The 17,207-nt window shown below is 43.1% G+C and overlaps 1 protein-coding gene across 1 annotated transcript in view; it reads right to left on the bottom strand.

Moving 5' to 3' along the window:
• Positions 1-17,207, bottom strand: part of LIG1 (DNA ligase 1) — a gene marked incomplete in the record, with an annotated part of 1,422,011 nt that overhangs the window by 583,191 nt on the left and 821,613 nt on the right. Inside the window, 1 exon segment of the mRNA XM_044078332.1 lies at positions 12,575-12,670. Coding sequence (XP_043934267.1) covers positions 12,575-12,670 — 96 coding nt within the window.

Consider the following 17,207-nt stretch of genomic DNA (forward strand, 5'->3'; position numbering starts at 1 on the left):
GTGGACTGTAGAAGTTTGAGTAGACTTTTATGATGGAAATGTTCTGAACTGGGCAGTTTTGTCATTATGGGTGCATGCATTTTGTTTCATTGTTTACTGGAAAGATGTTCTGAATGTTGGGCAGTTTTGTCATTATTGGTGCATGCGTTTTGTTTCATAGTTTACTGGAAAAATGTTCATAACAATAGGAAGGTGTATCAAAGAGCACATGTATGTTTCATATGCAAGGGGCCTATGACTTGAAAACAGCCCAGAATTAATCTTTATCTGCCACTGGTAAAATGTATTTTCTTTGAATGTGGGTTTCAATGCTGTTTCAATGAATGTGAGTTTCAAGGGCAGAGAAGTTTTAATGCTAAGTTTGTTTAGCAGATGTCTTAGTGTTTGTGCTGTAAAATGCAAAATAAAACTTTCAAATGAAGTCCAAATCATCATAGAAGTAAATCAGTATGCACAATAGTGTTTATGGTAAATGGAGTGAAATAGCCAAGTAATGGATCATTGGAATGGTTGCAGGGGAGGCTCCATTCAACCATGATTTTGTGAGGGGGAAGGGCGGCAAACTTAAAGACAGCCCCAGTTGAACTATACCTTCCAACTGTCCAGATTTTCAAAGAATGAATAGATTTTTGCTTCTTATTTTTGTTTTTTTCCTCATACAATCTGTGGTTTTCTGACAAATCATTTAGGAATGAAGTCACTAAATAATGACACACGGAGTTTCAGACTTCATAACCTTCAGAAAAATGCATGCTAAAGTAAGACCCGTTGTTCTATCAACTGTCTCAGTTTATACAAGAGCAATTTTTAGTACTGTTTATATGTTCCCCCAATATATTTGGCCTTGTCCAGATTTATTGCATTAACAGGTTGAGAGGTACATGCACATAAATTGTTTTATAGAATTAGGCATAGCCAAACCTCTCAACTGTCCCTGATTTTGCCTCAAAATGTTGCTCTTCCCCCTAATAATCCCTCCACAAAATAGCAATTTTGGAAGAAAACATGGACGGTTTATAATTAAGAAATAACTGTAATAATCAGAGTTATAGATTACTTTTATTTCAGAAATGCATGTAGATTCTTTTATTTTGTCAGCTGCTCAAGTTAGCAGTACTAATATTAAAGTGTCCCTTCTTTGACAGGTTCCCAGCTGTATTGTGTGGCTATTTTATATTTTTACATCACGTTTGGTCCATTTTTCATAAAATTGTGTTTTTTGGCAAATTAGTGACAAATCATTAAAGACTGAAGTTAGAAAATAATGACAGACATTTGAGTTTCAGATTTCATACCATTCAGAAAATTCATACTAATGCAAGACCTATTCTATTATCTTTCTAAGTTTATAAGAGCAATATTTAAAAATTGTCCTTATTTTTGGGCCTTTGTCCCACTTCTTTGTATGGCTTTGTCCAGATTTCTTGCTCTGAGGTTGAGAGGTATGACAAGTGCGTCAGGGCCATCACAGTCAGCCAGAGACATTTCAAATTGTGACATACTTGTTGCACCCCACTCCCCCATGTAGTGACTCTGGATGTGTCAAAGCAAGGCAAGGAGTAGTTATGCAGTGTAAATGTGCAGAGTATCCCCCCCATCCAAGGTAGACACAAGTACTAGAGTGGCTTTTCATCTGTCCTTGATTTTTGCAGAATGGTCTGGTTTCTGTCATATTTTTTGTACTGTTGATTTATGCTTATTACTCAAAGTGCCTGTTGCTCTGTGTTTAAGTAGCAATACTTTAATGACCATTAGGGTAAGCTTGGCTGAGATCGTAAGATGCAAGTAAGCTTTAATAAGCATACTGTTAAAGAATTGCCAACATTGAAAGCCTTTCTGTTGTTGCCATGTAGAGAATACTTAACTAGATAATGTATAAGTCTTGGGTACTGAAATGCATATGACAATATTCATAATAAAGGACAGGATTACATTATTTTAAGAAGCTCATTACACTTGGAGACTTCCAGTCATCTCTGTAGGCTTTACCCGTAAACTAAACAGAATGCCAATTGTGTGGTCCATAACCTGTTCAGTAATCCTTTTAAGCAATGTATCTTGAGCTTATTTCTTGTTTGCTTTTCATTTTTTACTTTGATCATGTTTTCCCCATGAAACAAGTAGATAGTTTTTAGGCAGCAGGTCTTTTTTTGGATAAGAAACATTTTTACAAGTGGGGACATCAGAGATTTCTACTTTCAGCATGTTACTTGGTACTTTAATAAAGCTGAATATAAATTATAATTAGAACTGCAGTGCAAGACGTGGTTTGAGTTGAGTGCTGTTTGTTTTTCTTATACTTGATTTTGACCGGCATTCCATTAATGTATTTAAAAAGTATTTTTTTTCATGCCTCACAACCTTTTTGTTTCCATCTAGATATTAAGTAAGCTGTCATGCAGCCAATGCATTGAAATATTTTTATTCTTCTACACTTCATTTTGTCTTGACTGGACTGTCATAATGATGGTTTGGTACCCAGGGCAGTGTATTTAGTTAGTTTTTGTGGTACTGAGCATAGCTCCTCCCCTTTCTAGTTGGCCTCACCCCTTCCCATTGACCACACCCATTCAGCTGTCTCCTGCAGCCCCCCTTTGATTTGAAGTCACCAGCCACCACTGCCCTGTCCTGATGAAAAATTATAAAAGGTTCCACTGCCATCAATGCCTGTAGCTCTGAGACTCTTCATGCTGAAGTTACTGCCAGGAGCAGATGATAAAAATTTTAGATCGGCTGTATTGGCTGGCTCAAAAAGTGGTAGGGTCAGTTTTTCCAAAACGAAATTGAGGTCCCAAGCTGGTGTTGGTGCTCTCCAGGGCGGTCTTATGTTTTTAGCCCCTCTGAGGTACTGCTTTAGCAAGAAATGAGAGAATAAAGGAGGATCTGTGTTGTAATGTGCTGAAATGGCAGAGGCGTGGATCTTAATTGATGAAAAGGATAGGCCTCTGTCCAGCATCTCAGGCAGGTATTGTAAAATCTGTGGAATGTTTGGAACAAGAGGGTCAATGCTTTGAGCCTGGTTCCAGGCGCAGAATCTCTTCCATTTTTCTGAGTAAGCTTTCCTGGTGCTAGGCCTCCTGGCCTCCAAAATGACATCCATAACAGTTTGAGAGAGAGGTGCTGCCTGTTGACTAAAGTATCTGCCATGCAGCCAGGTTTAAGGTTTTGAGCTGACCGTGCAGGATCTGATTGTTTTGTTGAGTCAGGTGGTGTGGAATTTGGGGCAAAATCCATGGTGGGCCCTGAGCCAAGTTCCTTAAGATAGGGTACCAGTGCTGGCGTGGCCAGTCTGGAGCAATCAGGACCATCTGTGGTTTTTCTTGTCTGGTTTTTAGGAGTACCTTTGAAAGTAGAGGCAGTGGTGGGAATGCATAAACTTTTAGGTTTTTCCAGCTGAACAGAAGAGCATCCACTTGTTTGTGATATGTCCTTGTGCAGAATTTTTGTAGTTGGCAATTCAGTGGGGAGGCAAAAAGATCTATGTCTGGGCATCCCCATTTCTGAGTTATGCTGAAGATTTGTGGATTCAATTTCCATTCGTGAGTGTCCATGATGTTTCTGCTTAGGTCTGCCAGAGTATTTTTCTTTCCTGGCAGGAATTGTGCTTGCAGGTGAACTTGGTACGTTAGAGCTGTGTTCCACAAGGTCATGGCTTGCCTGCATAGGGGATAAGAATGAGTGCCCCCTTGCTTGTTTATGTACCACATTACTGTGGTGTTGTCTGTCTTTAGTAATGGTTGTCTGGATGTAGAAGGTCCTTGAAAGCTGTTAGGGCATTTTGAACAGCTAACATCTCTTTTTGATTGATGTGAAGATGCATCTGGTCTGTGGTCCACTTGCCCTGAATGCATTTTCCTGCCATGTGTGCTCCCTAGGCGTAATCCAAAGCATCTGTTGTTAGAGTTTGCCTGGCTGTGGGTTGCTGTTGTAGGCAGGGAATCACTGTTATTACTGCTTCTAAACTGTGAGAGTGTTGAGTCCAAACACTTTTTAGGTACCATTGTAATTTCCTCATATGCAGTCTGGCATATGGTATTAGTAGTATGCAGAATGCCATGAATCCCAGGGCATGCAGAAGTTTTCTTGCAGGGAGATGGGACTTTTTTGCCAGTAATTGAAAATATTGAGTCAGTTGAACTTGTTTGTCTGGCGTGAGGTAAGCCATCTGGGCCGTTGTATTTAAGCTGGCACCCAGGAATATAATCTGTTGTGAGGGCACTAGTTTTGACTTCTTTTCGTTTACTGTGTACCCTAGAGAAATTAGCAACTTTTTCACAAACGCCAGATGCTGTAGAAGAATGTCCTTTGTCTCTGCTTGAATGAGGCAGTCGTCCAGGTATGGATATATTTGAATTCCTTTTTGTCTGCAAAATGCAATTACTGGTGCCAGGCACTTTGTGAAGACCCTGGGCGCAGCAGATGAGCCAAAGGGCAGTGCAGAGAATTGGTAGTGCATTGTACCAGCTTTGAATCTGAGGTATCTTCTGCAATTTTGGAATATCCAGGTAAGTATTCAGAATTGAAAGGTCCAGTATGGGCCTCCAGGCTTTGTCCTTTCTGGGGACAGTACAGTTGTGTACACTTACCATAAATGTAGATGTTCAAGTGTCTTCACTGTTGCAGTCATGACTGTAGGATTCTCCCCTGCCGGCATGCAGTCCTCGGTTGGCCAGAATCCCAAAGTCTGGGTCCGGCGTTGGCTGTTCAGCCATGCTCCCTGACGTCAGAGTGCCAGGAGTACAAAGCTGACAGCCGACGCCATGTTCTCCAGTTTTTCTTGCCCCAGATGTCAGGAGTCCCAAAATGAGTAAGGTTCCATACCCTTTGCAAACACACCTCAGAAGAATGGTGACAAAAAAGGAGCCACACAAAAGTAAAAATAAGAGGGGACAGGAGGGAGGGAAACCCAGACTGTAACAGTGAAGACACTCTAACATCTACATTTATGGTAAGTGTACACAGCTGTACTATGTTCATCGTGTTTCACTGTTGCAGTCATGACTGTAGGGTAGAATCCCAAAGCAGAATGAAAGGAAGGTGGTCATAAAGAAGGGGCGGCTAAAAGGCCCTGCAAGACTGCAGAAGCAAAGTCTGCCCTAGACTTAGAGTAGAGAGGTAGATTGTAGTGCTTTGAAAAAGTATGCACTGAACTCCAAGTTGCAGCTTCCAAAATGTCTTTGGTAGGAACTTCCCTGAGGAAGGCAGCTGAATTGGCAGCAGCTCTGGTGGAATGAGTCCGTATACTCCCTGGGATTTGCTTTCCATGGTGTGAATAACAAAATCTGATTCCATGAGCAATCCATTTAGAAATGGTCTGTTTTGAAATGGCTTTACCTTGGGAACTTGAAGCATAAGAAACAAACAATTGCTCTGATTTCCTGATGTCCTTGGTTCTGTCCAGGTAAAAACGTAGTTGTCTGTGTACATCCAAGGAATGTAAGATCCTTTCTCCTTTATTTTGAGGAGTGGGGAAAAAAGTTGGCAAGTGAATAGTTTGATTTAAAGCCACTTTGGAAACCACCTTAGGCATGAAAGTAGGATTAGTCCTTAAAGACACCCTGTCTTGATTAAAAATAATATAAGGTTCCACAGCCATAAGAGCTTGCAACTCTGAAACTCTCCTGGCAGAGGTCAGAGCTAACAGGATGTCTGTTTTCCAAGATAAAAACTTGATGTCAGAAGTGGCAGCAGGCTCAAAAGGAGGTAAGGTGAGCTTTTCCAAAACATAGTTGAGATCCCAAGCAGGAATGGGAGGAGATCTAGGGGGCCTTAAGTTCTTAGCTCCTCTGAGAAACTGTCTCATGAGTTGGTGGGAAAAGATTGGAGGGTCTGAAGAAATAGCAGAGGCATGTATCTTAATGGAAGAGAAAGAGAGACCCTTATGTAAGAGGTCTGTCAGGTAAAGTAAAATCAAAGGAATGCTAGGAAGAAGAGGATCAGAATCCTGAGCCTGCATCCAGGAACAAAATCTTTTCCATTTTCCTGCATAAGATTTTCTAGTGCTAGGACGTCTGGCTTCTAAAATGACATCCATAACCTGCTTGGGTAGGAGAGAATGAATCAAAGACCCTGGATTAACCAGGCAGCCAGGCTGAGAATTCTGACATGGGAGTGTAGAACCTGACCCTGGTGTTGGGACAGAAGGTTCAGAGTCTGTGGTAAAACCCAAGGGGGCTCCAGACAAAGGTTTTTCAGAGTTGGGTACCAAAACTGTCGAGGCCAATTTGGGGCCAGCAAGATTATCATCTTGGGCTTGTCCTGTTTGATCTTTAATAATACCCGTGGAAGAAGAGGAAGAGGTGGAAAGGCATATCCCGAGAGGTTTCTCCAACTGAATGATAGTGCATCCACTTTCCAAGCTTGTTTGTGGAAAGTCCTGGTGCAAAAATTCTGTAGTTGATTGAGGTGAGATGCAAAGAGGTCTATGTGAGGACATCCCCAGACTGCTGTTATCATCTTGAAAGTTTTGGTGTCCAGCATCCATTCGTGTGGGCCCGTAAGGTTTCTGCTCAGACTGTCTGCCAGGAAGTTTTGCTTCCCTGGTAGAAACTGAGCTTGAAGGTCCAGATTGCAAGCTAGAGCTGTGTTCCACAGATCCATGACTAGTCTGCAAAGGGGGTAGGAATGAGATCCCCCTTGCTTGTTTATGTGCCACATAACTGTGGTGTTGTCTGTTCGTAGATTCCTAAAGGCCAAAAGAGCTTTCTGAACGGCTAACATTTCCTTTAAATTGATATGCAGGTGCTTCTGATCCTTTGTCCAAAGGCCCTGCAGACAGTTGCCCCGAAAATGGGCTCCCCGTGCATAATCTGAGGCATCCGTGGTTAGTATCTGAGTGGCAGGAGGCAGACAGAAGGGTTTTCCTTTGTTTAGACTACATGCCTTGGACCACCAAAGGAATTCCTTTTGAAGACAAGGCAGGACGGAGATCAGTATGTCTAAATTGTGGCAATGCTGAGACCATACACTTTTTAGGTACCACTGTATCTTCCTCATATGTAGTCTTGCATATGGTACGAGAAGGATGCAGGAGGCCATGTAACCCAAAGCCTGCAGGAATCTCCTTGCAGATAGCCGAGTTAAAGTTGCCAAGGTTTTGAAAGTTGAAGCCAGCTGTAACTGCTTTTCGTATGTCAGAAATGCCATCTGGGTTGTTGTGTTTAGAGAAGCACCCAGAAAAATTATCTGTTGTGAGGGTGTCAAATTTGACTTTTTTATGTTTACAGTGAATCCCAGGAACTTGAGAAGATTCAGAACAAACTGTAGATGCTGGAATAAGACATCCCTGCTGTCTGCCTGAATAAGACAGTCGTCCAGATAAGGGTAAATTTGAATTCCCTTGAGTCTGCAATAAGCTACTACTGGAGCCAGGCATTTGGTGAAGACCCTAGGCGCAGTAGACAATCCAAAGGGCAGCACAGAGAATTGAAAGTGCCTCGATCCGGCCTTGAACCCGAGGTATTTTCTGCGTTCCAGCCTGATGGGAATGTGTAAATATGCCTCCTTTAAATCCAAAGTTACCATCCATGCATTTTTGCTCAACATTGGAAGTAGCTGCTGTAGAGTAATCATCTTGAATTTTGGTATCTCTAGAAAAGTGTTCAAGACTGACAGATCCAGAATGGGTCTCCATGAATTTTGCTTCCTGTGGACTAGAAAGAGCCTTGAGTAAAAACCTTGTCCCATCTCTGAAAGTGGAACTAGTTCTATGGCTTTCATAGCCAAGAGAGCTTCCACCTGGTTTAAGGCCTCTGTCCACTGATGTTTTGGAAGATGTGGCCATCCGCTTGGCCTTGGTGGGGTATGAAAATGGAATTTGTAACCTCTTGAAATCACATCCAAAACCCACTTGTCTTGGGTTATAAGAGTCCAATTTAGGTGAAAAAGAGAAAGTTTTCCTCCGAGAGGGGCTTCCAGGCAAGAAGTTCTTGCAGCCCAATCGAGAGAGTCATTGAGTCTGTTTCCTATGAGCTTGCGACCTGTGCTCTCCTTCCCTAGGGGTGGAAGCAGTCCACTGTCTTGGTCTATAAGAGGCTTGTGTTTGAGGCCTTCCTCGGGAGCATCTGTATCTACCCCTCTGAGGCCTGTCTGAATTGGGAAAGGACCAATTTTTTGTAGGCCAATTTCTACTAAATCTGGGTGGCTGTATTTGTAAGAAATCTTTAACTGTTTGCATGGATTTTGCCTTGTCCTCCATCTTTTTAATCACCTCTTCAGCTTTAGATCCAAACAAAACATTATGCTGAACAGGAGCATCCAATAATTTAGCTTTTACTTGATCTGGCAAATTTTGTTCCTTTAACCATGCATGCCTTCTAATTACTGTGCCAGAGGCAGCAGCCCTACAAGAAGCCTCCAAGGCATCAAATCCACAGTGTAAACCATGCTTCCCAACTTGTTCAGTGGCATGCATTAAGTCATGTAATTCCTTATCATCTGTACAGGCAGAAATGGAAGTTAACTTTTGTTTTAATACAGACAGGAGAAATTGCTGGTATTTCAGCATATGAAACTGACAGTTTAAAGCCCTAATAGATAAAGTAGCAGAAGTGTACACTTTTTTTTGCCCCATCTTTCTAAAGATCTGGAATCCTTCTCAGTGGGAATGGGGTTTTTAGCAGAAGCGGCCTTAACTCCCTTAGGACCCTGAGAAATGGTTTCAGGGTCAGCAGTAGGGTTCTTGTATAAAAACTGGTGAGAATCAGGAACCCTGTAATATCTGTCAGGCTTAACAGGAGCTGGAGGAAAAGAGTCAGGGGTTAAGTTAGCCTCCGAAAAATCATCACCCACGATATCCAAAATAGGAGGAATAGCCAGGGGTCTATGTTGGGGGAAGAAGAAGAAAATCCCTTAGTCTTTTCTTAGATTCTGAATACTCCTGTCCTTCCCAGTGGAAATGTTCCCCCAAAAGAGAAATCCTCAGGGGGAGAAGCTGAAGGAGTGGATTCTTAAGCATCAGAATCCTCATAAGGAGGGAAAGAATATTCCTGGTCAGAAGAAGAAACTGAAGAAACAGAAGCCTGATCAGAGGAGTCATAATAAACTTCCTGCCTTGTCCTTTTATATGAAGGGGGATGTGAACCCCTAATCATAGTAAGTAAGTCCTCCGCCATCTTAAGTAACTGTTTCTGTGATTTGGGAGCCGGATCAGAACAGGCCTGAGTTGCAGTATTTGATTTGGAAGGAGTCTTTGCCTTTGTCTTTGGCTTTGCCTTTATTAGAAGCTGAGTAGGCCTGAAAACCCCTTCGGAAGCCAGTACCTGCACAGCGGCTCCGGACCCATCCGAAGGAGCATTGTCCGAAGGTCCTGCAACAGAAATATTCAAAGGCCTAGTTGGCTCCTCGTGGGAGTCCGTTTCGGCCATCGGTTCTGAAATGGCAGACGACAGGGGCTGCAAAAGCGCCTCACTGACGACGGCCAAACCTGAAGCTGGCTCTGCTTGAACGATATAGTCCGATTTGGACCTCGGAGGCCTGTCTTTGTCCTTGCGTCGTTTGTGAACTCCGGTAGCCGGAACCGTATCCGACGATATTTCGTAATTAAAACGTCTACCGAAGTAATGAAATGCAAAATCATACCTTCGTTTAATTGTACGTTGATTGAATCTAGCACAAAACCGACAACTAGCTACGTCGTGGTCAGGGCCTAAGCAAGGAATATAGTAAGAATGAAAATCCTTATGAGGTATTTGCTTCCCACATGAAATACAATTAACTTTTTCTGACATTGGACTGGAGCAAGAAAAAAGTTTCCCCAACGGGGTACTTAGCTTTGAGGAGTCAGCCGACCGGCACTTGCGAACTGCTATCACCGCACGGCAATAAAGACTGGAGAACATGGCGTCGGCTGTCAGCTTTGTACTTCTGACTTCAGGGAGCATGGCTGAAGAGCTGACGCCGGACCCAGACTTTGGGATTCTGGCCGACCGAGGACTGCCTGCTGGTAGGGGAGAACCCTACAATCATGACTGCAACAGTGAAACACGATGAACATCAGGAAGAGTCTTGAGTAAAATCCTTGTCCCTGTTGTGGTACTTTTTGTATAGCTCTCATGTCCATGAGGGCTGAAATTTGTTTTTGTGCCTCTGCCCATTGATTTTGTGGCAGGTCTGGCATTCCTTTTAGCTTTGGTAAAGTATGAAAGTGGAATCTGTAACCTTGAGACACAATATTCAGAACCCATTTGTCTTGGGTGATTGTTTGCCAGTTTTGAGAAAAAAGTGCTAGTTTTCCCCCTAAGGGGACTTCCAAAAGGGACGTGCTTGGCGTACGCAGAGGAAAGTCGTTGTGACTATTTCCTGTAAGGTTGAGACTTGTCCTCACCTCCTTTTGGGGTTGAGGTGCCCCACTGTCATTGTCTGTTCGAGCCTTGGGGTTGAGATCTGCCTCTTGGGCGTCTGTATCTGCCTCTCTGTGGCCTGTCTGACACTGGAAAGGACCAATTCTTTGTTGGCCAATTTCTGCTAAACCAAGGTGGCTGTACCTGTAAGAAATCCTTGACTGTTTGCATAGATTTAGCTTTATCCTCCATTTTCTTTAACACCTCTTCTGCCTTAACACCAAACAAGGTATCATGCTGTAAAGGAGCATCCAATAATTTTGCCTTAACATGATCAGGTAAACTCTGTTCTTTTAACCATGCATGTCTTGGAATAACAGAACCTGTAACTGCGGCTCTAAAGAATCAAAACCACATTGCAGAGTATGTTTTCCCACCTGTTCAAATGCATGCAATAAATCCTGTATTTCTTTACAATCAGGAGCTTCTGAGCTTGCAAGCATTTTCTGTTTTAACTGAGCTATTAAATATTGTTGGTAATTAAGCATGTGAAACTGGCAATTTAAAGCTCTTACTGCTAAAGTTGCAGACGTGTATACTTTCTTCCCCCATCTATCCAAAGCTCTGGAATCTCTGTCAGAGGTTACTGGATTTTATGCAATGGAAGCCTTAACCCCTTTTGGACCCTGGGAAATAGTTTCTGGATCAGCAGAAGGGTTTTTGTAAAGAAACTTGTGAGTCAGGGACTTTATAATACCCACCTGGCTTGACTGGAGCAGGGAGCAAAGAGTCAGGAGATAAGCTGGATTCAGAGAACACATCATCCACAATATCTAGCACAGGCGGAATAGCCAGGGGCCTGTGCTGAGGCAATAAGAGGAAATCCCTGAGCCTTTTCTTGGATTCTGAGTAATCCTGACTTTCCCAATGGAAATGCTCCTTCATGGTATGTAAAGTTTCCCCAAAAGAATAATCCTCAGGAGGAGAGGATGAAGGGATAGATTCTTCAGCATCAGAGTCCTCATAGGGAGGTAGAGAGTATCCCTGGTCTGAGGAGGAATCAGAGGAAATGGAAACCTGATCAGAGGAGTCAGTCTGTATCCTGCCTAGGCCTTTTCTCAGGAGGGGGATGGGAACCCCCGATTAGAGTAATGAGGTCTTCGGCCATTTTAAGCATCTGTTTCTTAGGCATGGAGGACTGTCCAGGAGAATGATGTACTTGTTTCTTTGTCTTTAATGGTACCTTTGTCTTGGCTGTTGTTTCGATGGTAAGTTGTGAAGGTCTGAAAACACCCTCAGAAGCCAATGCCTGCTCAGCGTTTCCGGACCCATCTGAGGGATTAGTTTCCATAGGCCCAATACCTTGAGTTTCCAGAGGCCTAGATGTCTCCACATGGGAGTCGAAAGCGGCCTGTGGCTCTGAGGTAGCAGGTGTCAGGGGCTGCGAAAGCACCTCACTGAGAACTGGCGAACCAGCGACTGGCCTAGAAGAGGTTTCGTTGTCAATTTTGGACCTCAGATGCCTGTCTTTATCCTTGTCTTTGCGTTTTTTCAGTATTGTGGTCATCGGCTGATCCGACGGCATGGTATAATTGAACCTTCGGCCAAAGTAGTGTAAAGCAAAATCAAAACGTCTTTTTATAGTACATTTGTTAAATCTAGCACAAAACCGACAGCTAGTGACATCGTGATCAGGGCCTAGACATGGAATACAGTTAAGAGTGGAAGTCCTTATGAGGTATTTGCTTCCCACAAGAAATACAATTATTAACTTTTTCTGACGTCAGTCTGAGGCAAGAAAAAGGTTTCCCCAATGGGGTACTTAGCTTTATTGAAGACTTCGGATCTGAAATTCGACTTCGAAAATCTCAGGAGTCGGACGACTGGCACTTGCGAACTGCTTCTGCTTCGGGCACCGCGCGACAAGAAAGACTGAAGAAAATGGCGTCGGATGCATATTATATACCCCTGGCGCACTGACGTCAGGGAAGAAGCGACAGCAACTGACACCAGACCAAGACTTTGGAACTCTGGCCGACTGCAGGACCGCCTGACGGCAGGATAACCCAAGTGTGATGACTGCAGCTGTGTAACACGATGAACATCCATACAATTCACAGTTCCCAAGTTGTTTAATATAAAGCATGAATTATTCTACCACCACCATTTCAGACCTTACTCTTAATGTGAAGTTTCTGTTTCTCCTACATCAACGTTTTGTCCCCTTTTGTGAAAAGTCTCTCTCTCCCCAAAATGCTTCTGCTCTTAACATAAAAAGACTCAAAATGACCTGCCTTTGGAATGCGGCTAATGATGTCAGGATACTTAGTGGTGTTGTTCTCCTGGTTTCGACTGTAAACGTGAACTTCTCCATTTTCCAAAATATGAATCTGAAAAAAAAAAAATAATCTGATTAGAAGATACATCCAGTAAAAATAATGTAATAGTCACTATTCAAGAAAGTTCTACAGAAACATGGGTGCACGATGATTGCTTAAGACAGACATAGCATTCATAGTTCAACAGTATTTGGCTGCACGGATTTAAAATGGCTTAATGTGCCACCTTCACAGCATATAACTTGGTTCTACTCGTAACGGTAACGGGGATACGCAGACACTGAATGGCAAAGATCAAGTGAGCAATGCACAAAAACATAAGGCTTCCATAAAACAAAAACTCAGCCCAACACCAAAATAAAATACTAACAGTTTCACACACATACACAAATACATATATATATATATATATATATATATATATATATATATATATACACAAATACATATATATATATATATATATATATATATATATATATATATACACATATACACACATATATATATATATATATATATACACATATACACACATATATATATATATATATATATATATATATATATATATATACACATACACATACATACATACACACCCCGCAATGGTGGGACTAGCAGCAGTTTGAACAGCTATGCAAAAGACTCAGGAAGGCTGATCTTCAATTACCATTATTAGCAACTTTAAAACAAATCTTCCTAGTACCCTACTTCCAAATTCTTCTTCGTCTCCCTACCACAGCTATCAAACTAAGTGGAATAAATCTGAAAAACAGTTAAAAATAATATTGGGAGAAAGGCCCAAAATCAGCACATATTTTAACTATTGCTCTTATAAACTTAGAAAGTTACTTGATTAAAACTGCATAGGCTCACAAGGGCAATGGTCAGCTCATACAGTGTTATGACTTGAAAGGGGAGGTAGATGGCAGATCCTGGATCCAGAGTTCGGACTCGGCCACTATTAATGATTTTTAGAGACTGTAGCCAATAACTGCCTGTGTGTTGAGTTTACAGTAACTTTTTTGTTTTACAACTTTTGTAAACAGAGGTTTATTGACACTGATTTTTTTCACATATGGTTATGGATATCTACCATTACTGGATTATTCAGATCTGGAGGGCAAGTTTCTTACACACACACAAATAGTTCACACTGAAATTTGCAGATTAGTATATGTTCTGCAAAGGAAAATGGCTCTCAGGTACACAATGCTCAGATGCTTGGCCAGTTAGAGAAATATTGGTAGGGAAGTTGAAAGGTAAGGAAATACTTTATGGTTATATAGTCAGATTTGTGGCAATCACAGCTGTAGATAACAACCTATAGCTATCTTGTGCTGAGAATAAGGAGGGTGCTAAACATTATATTTTGGCATATGAAGGGATTAACCAACACACCATTAGGAAAAGAAGGGTCTTTTCATTACATAAACCAGGTGGCCCCTAAAGTGGTACGTTTGCAGGAAATGTATCTTAGTGGTACAGAAAACATGGTTCTGCTACAAGGTAGATAGAACAAGGGTATAGCATCATCATTAGTTGAAGCAAGGAAGATAGCAATAACATTCCTATTAACGGACACACATTTTACTTATGGGGAATAATCGGTGGGATACAGAGGGCAGATCTGTAGGGATTACAGAGAAATAAAATGGTTGGAAGATGTTAGCTTCTATGCATCTTCCACTAGGATATTCACGGTAAGAATTCCAACAGGTAATGATATCTATTCTTCAGTTTCAGAAAGGGGTATTAATTTGTGTTGGGGATTGGATATCGTTGTAGGACAAAAAAGAAGTTATGTACTCACCATAACGTTCCATCTGAGTAGGTACTTCATTTGTTTGCACCCTGTGGGTATCGGATCTGATCTCGGATCCGAGCCGGCAGCTTTACTAGCTAAAAGATCAGAGCTCCTAGCTCCTCCCCTTACCCATAACCCCCTGCTACATACTCCCTTTCCCCAGATCGAGTTTGCCTAAACTAGCAACCAAGACTCTCGACCAAGTACCATAACCTACTGCCTAACTGCATGAACCAATGTCATTCATAGTCAGGAAGCACAATACTGGATAGGGGGCATGGGGGGGGGGGGGGGTTGGTTGCAGACAAATGAAGTACCTACTCAGATGGAACGTTATGTTGAGTGCATAACTTCTTTATCTGAAGTAGTTACTTCTTTTGTTCTGCAACCTGTGGGACAGAGTCCCCAGCTACCTAATAAAAACCCTGGGAGGTCCTCAAGGAAGGATATTCCGGAGCACCGCAGAGCCAAAGGAAGCCCTACTCCTGGATATCACATCCAACTTATAATGAGAAATGAATGTATGAGAAGAGGACCAAGTAGCTGCTGAACATATATCATCCAGAGGAACTCTGGACCAAAACGCTGCAGAAGTAGCTATGGAACGAGTTGAATGGGCATGGACTCCAGAAGGAGCAGGTTTCCCTGATGCTAAGTAAGCATGGCTGATGCATTGCGAAATCCAGTTTGCTAAAGTAACTTTGGTAATAGCCTTTCCTAAAGAAGGTTTGGCAAAGGACACAAACAATTGATCAGACCTACGAGTAGCCTTCGTCATGTCCAAGTAAAAGTGCAATTGTCTGTGTACGTCCAATTTGTTTAATTTATATTCCCCTGTGTTCTGGAAGTTGGGAAAAAATACTGGTAAATTAATCGACGGATTAATATTTGATTCAGAGGCCACTTTGGGCAGAAAGGAGGGGTTAGTCCTGAGAGACGCTCTATCCTTATGAAAAATTAGATAAGGGGGTCTCATGCAAAGTGCTTGAAGTTCTGAGACCCTCCTGGCTGACGTAATAGCGATAAGAAAGGCTGTTTTCCAGGATAAAAAATGTTATTGAACCGAGGCGGCTGGTTCGAAGGGCGGACTCGTTAATGTCTGCAGAACCAATGTCAGGTCCCATGGTGGAACCGCAGTCTTAACTGGTGGCTTCAGCAGAAAAATTCCTTTCAAAAACATTTTGCATATTTTAACTGAAGCTAACGATCCCAGCCCATCTCCTATGTGAAAATGAGAGATGGCTGCCAACTGTACTTTAACTGTAGATGCACTGGCTCCTTGATGAAAAATATGCGACAAGAATTCAAGAACAGTTGGGATAGGGACGGTAAAGGGACCCAAACCCTTGTCTGTAGCCCAGATAGAAAAACGCTTCCACTTACTACTGTAAATTTTTCTAGTAGTAGGTTTGTGCGCTGCTACCAGAATGTCTTTCACTGGTGAGGAGATACCGGGAGTCCTTGCCATCAGTGGAACTGGATCAACCAAGCAGCGAGCTTGAGGTTTTCCAGGTTTGGGGGTTGCAATCCTGCAGGATGCAAAATCAGATCCGGGATGGGATCCAAGATCCAAGGAGGAACTACACTGTGAGACCGCAGATAAGGGAACCAGATCTGGCAAGGCCAGAATGGGGCTATGAGGATAACTTTGCTCCCCAACCTTCGGGCTTCTGTAGGAACTTCGTCATGAGAGGAAGACGGGGGTAAGCATAGAGGAGACTGGGTGGCCAAGCATGAACCAGAGCGTCTCTGGGACTCTCCCCTGGTGGGGGAATTAGAGCAAAAAACTCGCTGCACTTTGTGTTTGACGGAGAAGCAAAAAGATCGCAGCAAGGGAGACCCCACTTGAGGAAAATCTGTTTCGCTGTTCCGAGACCATTCATATGGTGTGAGGATCAAGCGACTCAGCTTGTCCGCAAGAACGATGGACCGTCCCGGAATGTGCGTTGCTATCAGAAAACAGTTGGTGGATATCACCCATTCCCAAACTCTCATGGCCTTCCGACAAAGGGGATAAGATCTGGTTCCTCCCTATTTATGTACCAGACTACCGCCATGTTGTCTGTCTGTATTGCAATAGTCCCCAAGGGAAGAAGGTCGTGAAGAGCTTGCAACGCTAGAAGCACCGCCCTCATCTCTAGGACACTGATATGCAGAGCGGTCTCCAAGGGAGCCCACGTGCCTTGGATGGTTCTGCCCATAGCATGCCCCCCCCACCCGAGGCGAGAAGCGTCCAGGGTCAACGTGGCTTGGGGTTGAGGCATCACGAAGGGTCTCCCTTCCCGCAGCTCCCGTGAGCAAAGCCACCAGAGGAGGGAGTCCCTGCAAACCTTGCTCAGGGGAACAGGAGTGTCTAGGGGGGTGTAGCAACAGAGACCATTGGACTTGAAGGGTCCATTGAAGAATTCTCATTCTCAGACGTGCGTGCAGGGAAAGACTGATTGCTGCCGTCATAGAGCCCAGCGCTCTCAGGACTAATTCTGCCGATGGGGCTGGGGACTGAAGAAGTGTCATAACATGACGTGACAAACTGCTCAATCTGTCTGATGTTAAGAGGGCCTGAGAGAGGCGAGTATCTATTTTGGCCCCTATGAATTCCAGAACCTGTACAGGATGAAGGAAGGATTTCTGGAGGTTTATTGAAATGCCCAGACACTGGGCAAGAGTGAGAGAATAGTCTCTGGCAGAACAAAGCTGATGCCTGTTGGGGGCGGTGAGGAGCCAGTCATCCAGGTACGGAAAGACCTGAATGCCCTGGAGTCTCAGGTGGGCTGCAAC

Source organism: Protopterus annectens, chromosome 1.part1 (genome assembly GCF_019279795.1).
Source record: "Protopterus annectens isolate FY-2018-M chromosome 1.part1, PAN1.0, whole genome shotgun sequence".
Lineage (NCBI taxonomy): Eukaryota > Metazoa > Chordata > Ceratodontiformes > Protopteridae > Protopterus > Protopterus annectens.